The 17084-nt window shown below is 55.6% G+C and overlaps 2 protein-coding genes across 2 annotated transcripts; one reads left to right on the plus strand and one right to left on the minus strand.

The window, feature by feature from the left end:
- Positions 1–1301: 1301 nt before the first annotated feature.
- On the plus strand, positions 1302–15191 carry WNK4 (WNK lysine deficient protein kinase 4; the record flags this gene model as incomplete). The annotated part of the gene is made up of 18 exons (XM_084236209.1): positions 1302–1916; positions 3325–3497; positions 4426–4646; positions 4928–5085; positions 5579–5667; positions 5764–5980; positions 7803–8067; positions 8282–8403; positions 8633–8691; positions 8788–8905; positions 9148–9264; positions 12177–12314; positions 12831–12885; positions 12974–13542; positions 13616–13676; positions 13762–14170; positions 14257–14456; positions 14826–15191. The coding sequence occupies 18 exons, from the start codon at positions 1302–1304 to the stop codon at positions 14942–14944; spliced, it is 3705 nt and encodes a 1234-aa protein (XP_084092335.1). The 3' UTR covers positions 14945–15191.
- A 988-nt stretch (positions 15192–16179) lies between these two features.
- COA3 (cytochrome c oxidase assembly factor 3) lies at positions 16180–16820 on the minus strand (the record flags this gene model as incomplete). The annotated part of the gene is made up of 2 exons (XM_084236499.1): positions 16180–16286; positions 16607–16820. 2 exons carry the CDS (start codon positions 16818–16820, stop codon positions 16180–16182), a joined length of 321 nt encoding a protein of 106 aa, XP_084092625.1.
- Between the last annotated feature and the right edge of the window lie 264 nt (positions 16821–17084).

Here is a 17084-nt window from a genome sequence, read left to right on the forward strand (position 1 = left end):
GCTGCTATTGCCTCCCCTCTCAGGCTGGTGCTGGATCCTTCCCAGGGAATGAGGGAAGCCCTGGCTGCAGGCAGCCTTCCAGGCAGTATGAAGATAAGAGGCCCAAGTAGGGGCCTGGCAGTGAAAGGCAGGGTGGGACACTGATTTATGATATTAAAAAGTTCAACCTCACTGCGTGCCTTTGAATGTACTGCTGGAATGGGCCCCCGAGGAGGGACCTTGAAATGCTGCCCTTAAGTGAATCCCAGCCTAGGAGAGGGGCGATGAAAATGTCCTCCAGTCCTGGCCGGCTCCAGTAAGCCTGTGGTTTTGCATTTGCTGGGTGGGCTGTGCGGGGGAGTGCTGATGGAACACAGCTTGGGGACAGTCTGCTTTCTGTCTCTGAACTGACTAATATAATGGTTTCCCCTTCCCTCACCATCTCCCCCTGAAGTCCTGAACTGCTCTGAAGCCCCTCCCTCGCGCCCTGGCCCTGACGGGGTAGTCGAGGCCAAGGGGAGCTGAGAGGGAGCATACCGGATATGGACTTTGGTTTATTGGAAACTTTGGCAAACGTGAGAGGCAGGAAAGAGAGCCCACATAGCACAAACAGCCGCCCTGGCCAGGGCCAGGATGCGGTCAAGGTAGAGGGGTGGAGGGGATGGGTGACCGGCTCCTTAGCTGGGGGAGGGACTTGCCCTGGGGTGCACACACCCACCCTTGTGCCCCAGCGGAGGGCCGGCGAGTCGGAGAAAACCAAGCCGGACCTTTCCGTTGACCTCGGCGAGTTCGGCCTGGGGCTCCTCCGGACGACGGGGAAGGAGCGGCGCTACTTTATCTGGGGCCTGCAGGCGGGTGGTAGCCTCCCCCTAACCACCCGCCTTTCTAGGGCCGGGGAGCCGAGGTCAATTTCCTTTTGCAGTCCGGGCGTCGCGCCGTCCCCCCCCCTCCCCGTCCCCAACTCAAACAGTTCTGCGCACCCAGCGCGGGAGCGCACCTACCGCCGCGCACCCCTCGTCCGGGAATGGGACGGAAAGCGGGTTCCCGGGAGGTGGGGGCGGGGCGGGGCGGGGGCGGGGCGGCGGCTGAGGTGTGGACTTGTGCGCGGGGATCCGCACAGCTCGCGGGCGAGGGGGCGGCCCTGGGGGGTAAAGGCGGGGGTGCGCTCGGGGGCGGGGCCGGGGGCGGGGCGGCGGGGCCGCCGAGCTCGGGGTTGGGGCCCCAGCGGCTCAGCCCGAGAGCTGCACACCCGGCCAGCTCCCCTGTCAGGCCGCCTCCGCGCCAGCGCCCGCTCGCCGCTCTGCGGTGGCCGGCTCGTCCCCATGCTGGCACCCCCGACCCCAGAGGCCGCGGCCCCCATGTCCCAGGCGGAGGCCGACCTGGCCCTGCGGCCCCCGCTGCCTCTCGCCGCCGCGGGGCCGCCCCGCCTCGGGCCCCCTCCTCGCCGGGTGCGCCGCTTCTCGGGCAAGGCTGAGCCCCGGCCGCGCGCCTCCCGTCTCAGCCGCCGCAGCTCGGTCGACTTGGGGCTGCTGAGCTCTTGGTCCCAGGCAGCCTCCCCCGTTCCGGAGTCCCCTGATCCTCCGGGCGCCGCGGGCCCCGGCCCCCCGGGGAGCCCACCGCCGAGCCCCAAAGAGCCCCCCGAGAGCACATGGACCGGAGCAGCCCCGGTGAAGGCGGCGGAGCCCACGCATCCGGAGCCCGCGGGCTCCGCGGGAGGCCCCGCTTCCAGGGAGCCGCCGAGGGTCTCCGAAGCCGAGGCCCTGGAGCGGCAGCGGGAACAGGAGGAAAAGGAGGACACCGAGACCCAGGCCGTGGCAACGTCCCCGGACGGCCGATACCTTAAATTTGACATCGAGATTGGACGTGGCTCGTTCAAGACGGTGTATCGCGGGCTGGACACCGACACCACCGTGGAGGTGGCCTGGTGCGAGCTGCAGGTGTGGCTGGGTACCTCCGCGGTCGCACCGCGGGACGGGACCTTTCGGGAGTCTTGGGAAGGGACACCCAGGGGACAGCAGCGGGGCAGGGATGTGTTTTTCCAGCGAAATGCCCAGACACTCCTTCCTCCCTTGCTCTGATCATCCGTGGAGTTGACTAAGGGATGCCCAAGGAGAAGCTGAAGCAGGTGGTGTCTGGTGGTTCCCCTATGGGTTTGGACATCCCCACTTTAAAGCCTCCATACTCTGAGAGCTGGAATAGGAAGGGAAGTTGAGTAGGGAGCCAGTGCAGATGAGGGGGGCTGGCCTCACCGCTTTCCCGCAGTGATTACTCGCTGTCTCTCTCCCTTGCCCTGAAATCCTCAGACCCTCAGTGTGGCCCTGGTCCTCCTGCTCCCTCACTCTGAGTCCCTGGATCAGGAGGCTGGGGTGATGAAGACCAAGAGCTAGGGCAGGGCCCTTGCACCCCCTGAAGATTTCAGGCAATTAATGTGGGAGAGGGCCCTTCCAGCTCCCTTCCTAAGCAGTTCGACTTCTGGACTTCTCCGGAGCTGGGGGAGGGGGAGCCAGCACTCTAGCCCTGGCCTGAGTCCAGTCCTGCTCCTTATCCCACTGCCTACCTGGGCTCCGCCTTCCCAGACTCAAAGGCATCTGAACCCTGTGGGCTTTGGGGAACATTGGTTTGCAGGACCTTTCTCCCACCGGGGAGAACCCAGTTAAGTCCAATTCAGACTGGGGGACAGAGCCTGGGGGAAGGGTCCTCTCCTGGAGCCCTGGCACTGGGCTCACCCCTAGTGCCTGCCAGTGCCGCGCCCCAGGCTCGGGGCCAAGCCAGGAGAAGCAGCCAAACTGGAGGGTGGCGGGGGAGGGAGATGAGACGGGGCAGAACGGGCCGGGGGCTGTCTCCTGGCACCTGGTCCTGGATCCTTTCTCTTTTCTCTTTACCTCCCTCTGCAGCCCTCCAGCCTCCTGTCTGGATCGAGCAGTTACCAGTTTCTGGGGCCAACCCTCTTGCCGGTCCCAATTCTCTGCTCGCCATCCGCCTGCTGCCTGCCCACTGCCAAGCACTGGGGCACCCCCTCCCTCCACACGGCTGGCCTTGGCTGCCACAAAGGCGCTATTGAGCTCAGGGCTTCCAGACCTGGCTCCATAAAGGCGCTTGTGTCCAGTGGGGGTCCAAGAGGCAGCCCCAGGCCCAGGATAGGAGTGTCGTTGGAGCAACCCAAGGGGGTGGACCAGGAATTCGGGGTCTACAGCCAGTTGGGAGAGCAATCCCACTGTCCTAGCCCCAACTCTCCAACCCCCTCTGCTCCAACCCTCACCTCTCCCTCTAGCCCCACCCTTGTACCCCCATTTCCCTCTCCATGGGGGTCCTGGGCCTGATGTGTGCATAACTCCCACCCCACAGACCCGGAAACTATCTCGAGCTGAGCGGCAGAGATTCTCAGAGGAGGTGGAGATGCTCAAGGGACTGCAGCACCCCAATATTGTCCGCTTCTATGACTCATGGAAGTCGGTGCTGAGGGGCCAGGTTTGCATCGTGCTGGTCACCGAACTCATGACCTCGGGCACGCTCAAGACGTGAGCTCTGCGCTGGTGGTGGTGGGAGGGCTGGTGATGGGAGGTACCCACTTCTGGAACTTTTCCAAGGCTCCTCAAACTCTACACCCAGGTCCAAATCCAAGGTCACTGTCTCTCATCCACCCTCCCTGTGTCCTTGCCTTGAAGAATGGCAGCATCTAACAATCCAGTCCAAACTTGGGCATCTCTCCAGATCCCTCCTCTCTCTCCACCCTGTGTATCTCCTTCCCCCCACCTGTCTGTCTCCAAGTCCTGATGTCTCCCCACTGGTCTTTTACTGCCCATCCTCTTTGCCACGTCACTGGTCTGGATTCCTGCAGCAACCTCCTACAGGCAGGACCTTCCCCACCCTGCCCCTCTCCTCTCCATGCTAGCCTATCTTCTTGCAGCCTGGGGTATCCTTCTCCATGGGAAAGAGGACCTTATCACCCCCTCCTTAGAGCCCCTTCGATGTTTCCCACTATCCTTGGGATAAAGTCCACACACACAGTCTTTAGGATCTACCCTTATCTCCAGCCAAAGTTCCAGACAAACAGATTTCCCAGCACCTCCTGCCAGCCTGCCCTGTCACTTGCTGTCCCGGCTGCCTGGAAAGTCTCCATTCCTTCCCCTTTCACCCTTCTCTCCTTCAAGACGCAACACAAAAGTTATTTCCTCTGTGAAGTCCTCCCCCATGCGCTGGGCAGTTAGTCATCCTTTCCTGCATTCCCAAGGCACCTTGGCCCCTGCCCTCTCTGTGATTTACTGCCCGGCCCATTTTGTAACCTCCTGTCTACCTACCACACCTCCAACTCAGTTTCTCCCTGAAGCAAAGTAGGCTTCTGCCTAGAATGTTGGCAGATGTCTAGATGGTGGTTTGGGGGAGGCTGGGGGTATGTCCCGCCTCCTTCCCTGCCCCGTGAGACTCTGGCTATGCCTCCTCTCCCAGATACCTGAGGCGCTTCCGTGAGATGAAGCCCCGAGTCCTTCAGCGCTGGAGCCGCCAGATCCTGAGAGGGCTGCATTTTCTACACTCCCGGGTTCCTCCCATCCTGCACCGGGATCTCAAGTGCGACAACGTCTTTATCACAGGCCCTTCTGGCTCGGTCAAGATCGGTGACCTGGGCCTGGCCACACTCAAGCGCGCCTCCTTTGCCAAGAGTGTCATTGGTGTGTCCCCTCCAGGAGGGTCCTTGCCATTCCTACCTCCCCATGTCAGAAGAGAGTCTGGGGGCCCCCTCCCCTCAGCAGGGTCCCTTGAGATCCACAGAATTAGAAGACCTCTGGCCTCCCCCTCTCCCCTGCAAACCCCCATGGTGGGTAAGGACTGGTCAGTTGCAATGCAGAACTTGCAGGGCTTGCCCCCAGCTTCCTAGCCTCTGCCAACCTGAGGGAAGCGATGGAGTCAGAAGGGAGGCCCTGCAGCCTGATGCCTGCCGTGGATCCTGTAGGTACCCCGGAGTTCATGGCCCCAGAGATGTACGAAGAAAAGTATGATGAGGCCGTGGATGTGTACGCGTTTGGCATGTGCATGCTGGAGATGGCTACCTCCGAGTACCCTTACTCTGAGTGCCAGAATGCTGCGCAAATCTACCGCAAGGTCACTTCGGTGAGAGTGGGCAGGGAAGAGAGGAAATTCTAGGTTCCCTGCCCATTTTCCTGCTCCAACCAGTCCTCTGTCAATGATCCTTAATGAAAACAGGGTAGGTGCCCCGGTGAACATGGCAGGATAGTGGATGCACTCACGCCCGCCTCCAGTACAAGCTATTTTAGGGAGAATGATGCGTGTAGCGCCCCCTAGAGTTCACAAATGATTTTACATCCAATCTCCCCTGCGATCCTTACAGCGGCCCCACGGGGAGAGCAAGGCCAACAAGCTCTGCCCTGAGTTTTATACACGCCCGCTCAGGGGAGACTTGTTCAAGGTCACACAGTGGGTAACTGGAAGAAAGGGGGGGCGGGGCTGGGATTTGAAATCAAACCTCCCAGTAGCAGTCGGGGGCTCTTGCGAGGGCAGGAGCCGCTGCCTTGGGCTAGGTGGGGAGGGTGGGTCGGATTAGGGCGCTGAAGTCCGCAGGCTTCAAGCAAATCCCCTCCCCCAGGGCACAAAGCCCAACAGCTTCTACAAGGTGAAGATGCCTGAGGTGAAGGAGATCATAGAAGGCTGCATCCGCACGGATAAGAATGAGAGGTGGGCTGGGGTGGGGGGCGGTGGGCACGGTGAGGATGGATGTTGGGGGGCTGGCGGCAGGGAGATTCGGCTCACCGTGGCGTCACCCATCCTCAGGTTCACCATCCAGGACCTGCTGGCTCACGCTTTTTTCCGCGAGGAGCGTGGCGTGCACGTGGAGCTGGCGGAAGAGGACGACGGCGAGAAGCCGGGTCTCAAGCTCTGGTTGCGCATGGAGGATGCGCGGCGCGGGGGCCGGCCGCGGGACAACCAGGCCATCGAGTTCCTCTTCCAGCTGGGCCGGGACGCCGCCGAGGAGGTGGCACAGGAGATGGTGAGTGGAGGACAGACCTGAGGGGCCGAGGCCATGAGGGTGGGGCCGGGGTGGGCTGGGAGAGACCCCTGACCCGCCCCTCTCAGCTCCTGCAAGTGTCTCCCAGCCGAGGCCGCGCACCTGTCCGCTCACGTGTGCTGGCTCACAAGCTTCCCCTTTCACAGAGCCCTGGGTCCCCCAACCGCCCTGCTTTACTTCCTGCTGGTCTGATAGTCCTGGGATGCCCTTCTCTCCGGTTGATCTATTTGTTTTTCTCTTTTTCACTGTTCCAGCCCCCCTCGGTGTTTTCTTTCTTTCCCCATACCCAGAACTGTCAATATTAGGAAGCCTGTCCCTTACCCAGAACTGTCAATATTAGAGCGCCTACCCCATACCCAGAACTATCAATATTAGTGAGCCTGTCCCCTCTAGAGTCAAAATTAAATGCTTCTTTTCACTTCAGCAAGTCCTTCATACAGGACCCACCACAAGATGTCTTATATTAAGACCTCTTCCTGTCTTTCTCCTCCACTAGACCATAAACTCCTCGAGGGCAGAGGCTGTTCATTGGTTTTTCTACCCCTGCAGTGCTTGGCTCTTCAGTAGCCCAGTCCCTGCTTGACTTAGATTACTTTCACATGCATTTGATTGTTGTTACCAACCCTGAGTGGGATGAGTTTATCCTGATTTATTGATGAAGTGAGAGCTCAGAGGGTTGACTACCTTGTCCAAGTTCCAAACAAACAAGTGGCAGAGTCAAATTTAAACGCAGGTCAGTGGAGTTGAAGTCAGATCCCCCATCTCCTTTATATGCCCAGCAAAGCTTGCGTGAAATGAATAGAGAGATAATGGTGGACCATGAGAGGCATCTATGGGAGGTACAGGCGCAGGGGTAGAAGTTTGGGGGCTGGATTAGGAAGCCTGATGGGAGGGGGGTGTGGGGAATATGAGAGTCTTGATAGAAAAATGGCAGCTGAAAGGGGAGGATGATCTGTGGTGGGTCAAGAACCTGAGAGTGTGTCTGAAATGTTGCATATTTCAGATGGGCTCCAGGGCACAGTTCAGACCTGACCTGAGATCCGGTCCTCAGCCATCACTTACAGCATACTCGACCTTAACGTTGTTGACATCTTTTGGGGGCGGGGGGGGGTGGCTGTCCTTGTCATTGTAGGGTATTGAGAAGAATCCCTGGACAAGGCTACTCATTAGATTATCTCCAGATAATCTAATATTTGTGACAGATATTTGTGACAACCACAACCACAGATTTTTGTGACAACCACAAAAATACTGTCAGATGCCTCTCCTCCCCCAGCCCACCCTAGCTGAGACCATCTGACCAACTTAACTATGAACTCATGAATGGGTCATTTACTTATTTCTAATATGGGGTTAATAAGACCTACTTCAAAAGGCTATCACAGGAGGGCCTTCCTGGTGGCGCAAGGGTTTAGCACAGCACTGTGAAGCAATCCGCAACCTCTGCAGCATGAGTTCGATCCCTGGCCGGCCAGGGAGCTACCCACATGGCACAGCAGACCTCTCCTATCTTGCTTGCTGCTCCCCTCAGCAGTGTTCTTTAGTCAGTCTGCCTGTTCTGCTCTCCATTCTATGGTGGATCCTCGCACCTCTGGCCTGTACCCCAGTTTTTGTATGCATAAATAAATCTTTTTTAAAAAGGCTGTCACAGGAGGATATAATGATGGTAATATAGTTGCCTGTCAATGAACAGTGGCAATCAGTATTTGTTCCCTTCCTCTCCTATCTTGGAGGTCACAATAAGGTGTCCTGATGGGTCTTCGAGGAGGGTCCCAAACTGTATGCCTCACCCTCCCAACTCCAGGTGGCCCTGGGCTTAGTCTGTGAAGCTGATTACCAGCCAGTGGCCCGTGCAGTGCGTGAACGGGTTGCTGCCATCCAGCGAAAGCGAGAGAAGCTACGCAAAGCCAGGGAGTTGGAGACCCTACCCCCTGTGCCAGGACCCCCACCAGCAACTGGCCCCATGGGTCCTGGTCCCCCCAGTGTCTTCTCCCCTGAGTCTGAGGAGCCAGAGGCAGACCAGCATCAGCCCTTCCTGTTCCGCCATGCCAGTTATTCATCTACCACCTGTAAGTCACTCCTAATCTTAGAACCTAGGTCCCAAACCCCTTGGCCTTGCCCCCCAGCAGCACTGCCTCTTACCGTGCCCTCCACTCATAGCCATGGAGCTCCTTCTGGAAAAGAACTCTCCCATCTCCCTCCTTGCTCAGGCAGTCTCCTCCTCTGCCAACACACCCCATTATTTCCCCTCTTTTGACCCCTCTTTCCCTCCCTCCCAACCAGCGGATTGTGAGACTGATGGCTACCTCAGCTCCTCCGGCTTCCTGGATGCCTCAGACCCTGCCCTTCAGTCCCCTATTGGGATGCCATCCAGCCCCGCCGAGCCCCATCTCTGCCTGCCCTCGGTGAGAGGGGTCACCTGGGGTGGGGGCTCCCAGACATTCCAAACCTATGACCTATCTCCCTCCTTATGAAACCCAACCCCATGACCTGGTCCCATGTCCCTGAAAATCCACCACTCTTGTCATCACCCTCCTTAATTACATCTCCCCAGCATTCCAGTATCCCTGATAGCATCTCCTGGGTGCCAGCAATTACCTCCCTCTGAGCTCACGAACCCACTTCCTATTTCAGGCATTTGCCCTGTCCATTTCACGTTCTGGCCCTGGTAGTGACTTTCCCCCTGGAGACAGGTAAGCTCTGGTCTGAGTTGGGTGCAGGGGTGAGACCTACAGAGTTCTGAGAGCTCAGTGTCTGCTCTGACACCCCTCTCTCCTTCCCTTTCCTAGATATGCCTCAGATGCAGCATCAGGCCTTAGCGACGTGGGAGAAGGGATAGGACGGATGAGAAGACCCCCAGGGAGAAATCTCCGGCGCAGACCCCGATCCCGGCTTCGGGTCACGAGTGTGAGGAAGGGTCACAGGAGATGGGGAATAAGCTATAGGACCAGGAGGGAACTGTTAGGGGGGTGGGGGAGTAGCAATTTGTGACAAGAGGCAGCTAGATTAGTTTCTACTACTAGACTTTGAAGTCAGAGTCAGTTTCTCTGCAATTCGTCTGGCCAATGTCACTTGGTTGGAGAGGGGTGGGGCCACATGATGAGAATAGAGGACTTGACCTCCTCTCCTCTGCTGATTTGAATCTGAAGGTCTCAGACCAGAACGACAGAGTGGTTGAGTGCCAGCTACAGACGCACAACAGCAAGATGGTGACCTTCCGATTTGATCTGGATGGGGACAGCCCAGAAGAGATTGCAGCTGCCATGGTGAGGGCAAGAGATGTGGACAGAGTCTTCAGGTTGGGACAACAGTCTCCCTCCTGATGGCCCTTGGTGCTGAACTCCTTCCACCCCCTATACGACAGCAAGGGTTCTTGAGAGCACCGGATGGCGCTCAGTGCAGTAACACTGGAGACAACGCGACCCTTATTTTGGGGAGATGTCTGTTTATCCAATAAGGTTTGGCTCCTCAACTGGAACAAAGAGAGGCAGGGTATATACAAATGCTCTGGTGCAGTGCACACTAGATGTGATAGTGTGGCTATAAGTAAAGCATAGGCTGGGGGCTGCAGGGGGCAGAGGCAGAATTTATGCAAGGCCCTGACTAACAGGTAAGAATGGCAGTGAAGAGTAGACAGTGTGTCTCGATGGCCATACAGCATAAGCGAAGGCATGGAAGTAGGGAGTGACTTAGAATATTGGGACTGGGAGAGCTCCGTGAGGAGACCACTGTTAGTGGACCAGGGATTCCTGTAAGAATTGTGGAGGCGTGGGTGTATGTGGGCGTGTAGAGTGGGACCAGATTATGGACCGTCTTAAGAATTAACATGGTGAAAATAAGCTTTCATTCTGCCATGGGATGTGGGAGGGGGTTGGAGATAGGGGGCAAGTGAATATAAGAAGCCAGATGAGGATCAAGGAAAGAATGGATTATGGGGGCAAGGGAGAGAAGAAAAGGGGTTGCTGGAGGAAAAAAAAATTACTCTGCAATCCAGTAATTATTGACACAGTATAGTACACAGAAGTGTCGGTAAATATTTTCTGAGTTGTTCTGATAGGCAGTTAGGGAGAGGGGATGTCAAGGGAGACTTGTGGCTGGAGGAAATGATGAAATAAACCATCAAAGGGCAGAGGGTGTTGGAAATGAAAATAATTCTTTTTTTAGGGGTCAGGTTGAAATTGAATTACAGAGGGGTAGACATGATAAGATGCTTCATAGAGGCAAGATAAGGGGCAGGCGGGACTGGGGAGAGAGGTGGGTTTAGGAATCATGAGCAGAGGATTGAGAGTACAGGGAGATAGACCTGCAAAGTCAGAGTCGTAGAGGGCCCAAGAGTGTGTCTCAGTGGATACCCCCAATCCCTCAGTGAATTGGGGGGAGAGATACATCATTGAGGGACACAGAGATGGAGACAGAGAGGTAGGAGGTGACCATGTGATAGTAAAAACTCAGTGAGAGTTTCAAGGAGGCTGCTTAGGGCAATGACTGTGGTGAGTGTGCTAGCTTCTGTCAGGCGTCTTTGTGGGGGTCTGTTTCAGTGGAGTGGGGGAGTGGATGCCAGCCTCTGGGGTGAAGTGAAGGAAATGGGAGAAATGTAAGGTTCCGGGAGCTCTCAAACACCTCTCCTCTGCCCGTCATTTACTGTGTGTCTGGGACAACGACATGCATGGCAACGACAATCACTTGGCATGCGGCTTACCACCTTCCCCATCAAGCCACTTGACCTTTCCAGAGTCTTCCAGTCACTCTGGTTTCTGCACGGTCCTGCAGAGGTCCTCTTTGCTTTCCTCCCCAGCACACCCTCCACTCCTCTGCAGCACAGAGACTTAGAGCTGATCTTGTTGCTTTTTGACCCCTAAAAGTAGCTTCCTGTGGTTAGAGTAAGCACCAAATTCTGGGGCGTGGCCTGGGAAGTTCACAGTGCTCTCAGGCAGACTTGTCTTCGGGCTTTGTGAACGTGCCACTCTTTCAGGCAGAGCTGTTATTCATGCTGTTCTCTGCCTTGACTGCCCTGCTCTTCCTGATGAGCAGGGTGGTAGAGGAAAGGGTGGGCTCTCACCCATCTCCTGAGTCCAAATTTCAGGTGTTGTTTCCCAATTTGGGGACTTTGGGCAAGTTTCTCAACCTCTCTCAACCTCCATTACTCATCAGGGAAGTACAGGTTATAATACTTATTTTGCAAAGATGTTCTGATGTGTAATTAACGAGAAGTGATATAATATGTACCAGAAGTGAGTGATACAGTAGCACGTATGAGAAGCGTTCACACCTGGTAGGTCCTCGGTTAAGAGTTGCTTTTCTGACTCATCCTCCCAGGCTCAGCCATCCAAGCTTCCTGTCCTCCAGGGTGGTATGACCAGTTCTCTTTGGAATAGCAATTTTTTGTAATTTTAAAAAGCACAACAAAATGTACCACCTTAACTGTGTCAGTGTACAGTGCAGTGGTGCTAAATATATTCATTGTTGTGACATAGCCCTGGAACTTTTGATTCTTGCAAATCTGAAACTATCCATTAAATAACTCTCCCTTCCCCCTTCCTGGAAGAGCATTTTTAATCACAATTGCCTCACTTCTCATGGGCTGCCTTGCCAGACTGCTGACATATGTAAACCTTCCACTGGGTTTTTGGCTTCCAGACCAGGACCTTGTTTCCCGTATTCCTCACAGGGCCTAGCACAATGCCTGGTGCAATTTGCATTGGTGGAATTATGACATTTACATTTATTGCCTTATTTTTACTTAACTTTGCTGGGGGGGGGGCGGGGATGCTGTATGGTATGCTTTTAAGCCCTGGTAGAGCAGAGGAACCGTGTCTGAAAACACATGAGGGTCCAGTGGGAAGAACTCAAGCTGACTTCAGAGAGATCTGGGTGGTCCTTGACATTAGTTATCTAAACTCTAAAATGGGGATGTTAATACAGACCCCGAGAGCTGCTGTTGGGGGTAAATGTGGTATGAACAGCACCAGGTGTGTGCAGCGTCCAGAGCGGTAGCACCTTTCCTCAAAGCTGCGTTTCACCTTATGACATGCAGCAGATACTCAGACGCTTGTTCTGGATTGGTGGCTGGCAGGAACAGTGGGATGAAGGGTTGGTTTTTGAGGACCGGGGGTTGGGGTGGGAGAGGGGTGAGTAGATGAACTGAGCCTGCTTTCCCCTTCCTATTGACTCCTGTCAGGTGTATAATGAGTTCATTCTGCCCACGGAGCGAGCGGGATTCCTGAGCCGGATTCGGGAGATTATCCAGCGAGTAGAGACTCTGCTGAGGAGAGATACTGGCCCCGTGGAGACTGCTGAAGACCCCCCAAGCCCTCAGGTTAGACCCCTCTGGGCACCTCTAAGGGAATGGACTCTACTCAGACCCCATTATTCTGCCTGTGCCAAACCCCTTCATTTCTGGGACCCCAAAACAGTGGCTCTTACCCCGTCTGAGAATTGGATGAAAGTCATAGACCCTTGTTCTAGAAAACAATATTCCATGCATACTTAGCTTTTCACTCATTATTTTGAAATCATTTCAGACTTACAGAGAAGTTGCAAAGAACTGCTAAATGCCTTTTGCCCCAATTTGCCAACTGTTAGTGTTTTGCGTATCAGCACTATCATTCTCCCTTTCTCCATGTATGAGCAAATTATTTTTCCCAGAACCTCTTGAAAGTAACAGATATCATGCCCCTTTACCTCTAAATATTTCAGCATATACACTTTTGAATCCCTTGAGACCATCTATGGACTCCTAGAAGTTCCTGGGTCCCAGCTTAAGAACCCCAGACTGAAGCCTCCCAAGGCCTCCTGTTCTCCCCACTGTTAAGGGCCCCTTTCTCTCACTCAGGAGGAGCCAGCACCCTTGCCTGCCCTCCCAGGGCCCCTCCCAGACCCCACCAATGGTATGTATCGAGTCCTGTTCCTGCTTGGCCCAGCCCCTTGCTATTGCTCCCGGAGGGAGCTGGAACTTCAACACACCTTCCCCCCCAGGAGAGGTCCGGAGCAGCGCCTCCCCGGAGCAGAGGGGCTGGGCAGCCTTCTCTACCTCCCCATCTTCTCCAGGAACTCCCTTTTCCCCAGGAACCCCTGTGTTCCCCATCACTTCTCTCACATGTCATCCCAGCCCCTCCCCATTCTCCCCAGTGTCTTCCCAGGACTCTTCAAATCTCTCTCCACCCCCTCCCAGCTCTCCACTTCCATTTTCCCCCAGTGCATCCCAGTGTCCAGACCCTCAGTTTCCTCAGAGTTCTCTCCCCAGCTCCCCACTTCCATTCTCGCCTAGTTGTTCCCAGGTCACCTCGATTCTGCCTTCTTTTCTTCCATGCCCCCCCGATTCTCCCCTCCCCGCCACCACAGCAGCTCCTCTCCTCTCTCTGGCTAGTGCCTTCTCACTGGCTGTGATGACTGTGGCCCAGTCCCTGCTGTCCACATCCCCGGGGTTCCCTTCCCAGTCTCCTCTAGCCCCTCCAGGTCCCCTACCCAGCCTGCCCCCAGCCCCTGCCCTTGCTCCTTGTGACCAGGAGAGGCTTTCACCCCTGACAACTGAGATGGAGAGTGAGGTGAGTAGGAGACCACGGGGGATGAATAAGGGGCTCCATTCTATCAGTTCCTTCAAGGACCTACTTTTTGCAGGCCTCTCCCAATCCAGCTCGGTCACTGCTGGGTGAAGCTAGACTGGCACCCATCTCTGAAGGTGAGAGACTGACCACTGTCCTCAGTCCTCTTTATATCCAGCCACTGATAAACCTTCCTCATCCCAACTCCTTGTCTCTCTACAGAAGGAAAGCCCCAACTTGTTGGGCGTTTCCAAGTGACTTCATCCAAGGAACCAGCTGAGACTCTTCCCCTGCAGCCAACATCTTCAACCCTTTCTGGTTCCCTGAAGCCTCCAACCCCTCAGCTGACCTCGGAGAGCTCCGACACAGAAGACAGTGCTGGAAGCAGGCCAGAGGCCAGGGAAGCGCTGGCTGAGAGTGACCGTGCAGCCGAAGGCCTGGGGGCTAGAATTGAGGAAGAAGGGGACGATGGGAAGGAACCCAGAGTGGGGGGCAGCCCCCCACCCCTGAGCCATCCCAGCCCAGTATGGATGAATTACTCGTACAGCAGCCTGTGTCTGAGCAGTGAGGAGTCAGAGAGCAGTGGGGAGGATGAGGAGTTCTGGGCTGAGCTGCAGAGTCTTCGGCAGAAGTAAGTCTGGGGAGGAGGGAGGACAAGAGGAACTCTTGGGAAAGCGAAGCGCACAGCTAACCCTCTCATGCTCGGTGCGTCCTCAGGCACTTGTCAGAGGTGGAGGCACTACAGACACTACAGAAAAAGGAAATCGAGGACTTGTACAGCCGGCTTGGGAAGCAGCCCCCACCGGGTATAGTGGCACCAGCTGCCATGCTGTCCAGCCGCCAGCGGCGCCTCTCCAAGGGCAGCTTCCCTACCTCCCGCAGAAACAGCCTGCAGCGCTCAGAGCCCCCAGGTCCTGGTGAGACTGCGGACACCAGCTTCCATCTTTCCTGCCCCCTCCCCAACTGACCTGGCTTTCTTCCAGGCCCTGGCAGTCTGCCCCTTGGTTTGGGGGGACTAGCCTCCCTCTCCCCACGGTCCCTTCCCTCATTCAGTGCTGCTCTCCTTCCCCATCCTGCACCCAGGCATCATGCGAAGGAACTCTCTGAGTGGCAGCAGCACCGGCTCCCAGGAGCAGCGGGCAAGCAAGGGGGTGACATTCGCCGGGGATGTTGGCAGGATGGTGAGGGCGGGCCCAAGAGAGGGAGAGCCTGGGAATGGTAACTGGTTGCAGCTTCACCTTCCTCTCACTCTGGAGGTTTCTTCAGTGCCTTTTTTCCCCCTCCAGTGATTTCAGAACAGAAGCCATGTGTCTCTCCCACACCAAGAACCACCATGGAGCTTGTGCTCTCAGAATCTGCTGACCAACAGAACTGTGCAAGGAAGGCCCTGGCACCGAGGGAGTAGAAGCCCAGAGGGGCATGGAGAGAGCTGCTCCACCACAGGGAAGCCAAGTGTGGGAACTGTTTGCTGTGTGCAGAGGTGTTGGTTCTACAGCCTGCAACTCTCATCCCTGTCACCTCCCCAGCTAAGGGTCAACCACTAAGCAGTCCCACCCAAGTCCACATGCTTCTAGAGGGTGCAGTCCCAGATGGGCGAATGGAGGGGGTGTTCTTATACCAGAATTAAGAACAGCCAATAAAAATGCTGGAAACTAGTACTCTGGATTTGTATACGTTGTGCCTTAAGAACTGGGGGGAAAGCCAGTTCTGGGTGAGGCAGGGAAAGATTTAGAAAGAACTTTCCTCTCACAATGGAAAGTAGGGGTAGAAGCTGCCCAGCCTTCTGGCTTCCTGCCAGCCAGCTATTCATGAGGAAACTGACAAGTCAATGATCCATCTCACCAAGCTAAGATCCCATCCAAACCCCACCCTAGACCTAAATAGGCAGGACACAACAGAAATGAAAAGGAAGGAGGTTGTCTGTCTCTCATCCTTCATCTACCTCTCTAGTGAAGGGAAAAGGCAGATAAGTTGGGGTAAGGATGTATTGTTCTTGGGGATAAAGGGCAAAAGGGTGACTGACCTTCCTTCACTTAAAACATTGGTTTAGTCTCAAATAGCCCAGTGACATTCTCCCCGCCCCAATGATCTTTCTCTTAAATCATGTGGAAAAATCTCAAGGAAAAAAGTAATTTTAGTTAAATATTTACAGCAGCTCCCTGGGGCATGCCACTGCTCCAGCTACTGCCTGCAGAGCTTTCCAGCATGAAGTGTCATGCCATCCCTTGGTCCCAACACACTTATTTGGCTCCATGAGAGATGACAGTTTATTTTCTTAACCTAAACCCATCTTTCCCACTTTAGGCTCTAACACTGCACAGAGCTGCCACCCGTACTCCCATAACAGTCAAGACACTGACAGGTGAAGGGGGTAAACCATAAAGTCAGAAAACTTGAGAAATGTCAAGGTCACAGCTCTCAAACAAGGAAACAAACTATAATCTCAGTCCCCACGCACAATGAGTGTGAAGTGGGCCTTGAAATGCATAACTCTCTGGCTTCTTGGGCTCAGTTAATCGTCCAAGGTTAGTAAGAAGACCAGCAATGCTGTGACCAGGTTTCCATTTCTACAGGGTTATGGGGCATCACCCATCATGTCAGGGGCTCCAGCAGGTTGGAAGTGTGCAGTGCTCAACTGGATCAGGGTCCTGATGCCCTTGCCAGGGCACGGGCTCGGGCAGCTTTGGCTTCCTCCTCCAGGTCATCTAGGAAACGCTCCTGGGACACCGAGTAGAAGGTGTAACCATCTGGGAGGTGGGTTCAGGAAACCACTTGGAAAATGCACATTAGTTTTTCCTAAACTCCCTACCATCAAGATGATTCCATCTTCTGCCCTCTGCTCTTCTGAGCCCTGAACCCCTGCTCCGTCACTACTAATAAATCATACTTAAAAAGCAACTTAAAATGACCAGGTACAATAAAACGCTTTCACTCGGCCTTACAAGTGGTCAAGACTTTCACAGGTCAAGCTCTTTCCACCACCCCCACACTGTCCTCCCACGCGCCCTTGCTCCCCTTCCCCTACCCCCACATACGGTCGCCCCGGTTCTACAGTTCGGAGGGATACAGATAGCTAACACCAGGGCCCCGATGCCAAGGCCGGTCAGGACGTTCCGAGTCCGCCGCTGTGGTAGCGCCTTCTGCCACTGGGCAAGCTGCACCTGCCGCATGAACTGCAGTTGCGCAGGAGTCAGCTTGTCCCGACTTGGATCGATGCGCTGAGCCAAAGGGGCCTTGCTACTCTTAGCTTCGACAGGATCTCCAGCTCCGGGGGCCGCCATACTGCCGCTCCGCCCTTCGCAGTCCGAAGGCGCGGGCTGACTGGGAATTGAAGTCCTTGGGCGCCGCAGGGGACGCTGGGAGTTGTAGTTTTTCCACCAACAGTGCGGCTCCAGGCTTTCGGGGAAGGGCGGGGAGGTGGGAAGCGGTTGTGCTTTCTGATTGGCTGAGGGGTCGGCGGCCGTTGGGGCGGGAAAACACTGCCTGGAGAGACGGCTCGAGGCCGTGGTGCAAATTGGGTTTTCCTCAGACTTGAGGAGAAGACA

Source organism: Talpa europaea, assembly GCF_964194135.1.
Source record: "Talpa europaea genome assembly, chromosome: 7".
NCBI lineage: Eukaryota > Metazoa > Chordata > Mammalia > Eulipotyphla > Talpidae > Talpa > Talpa europaea.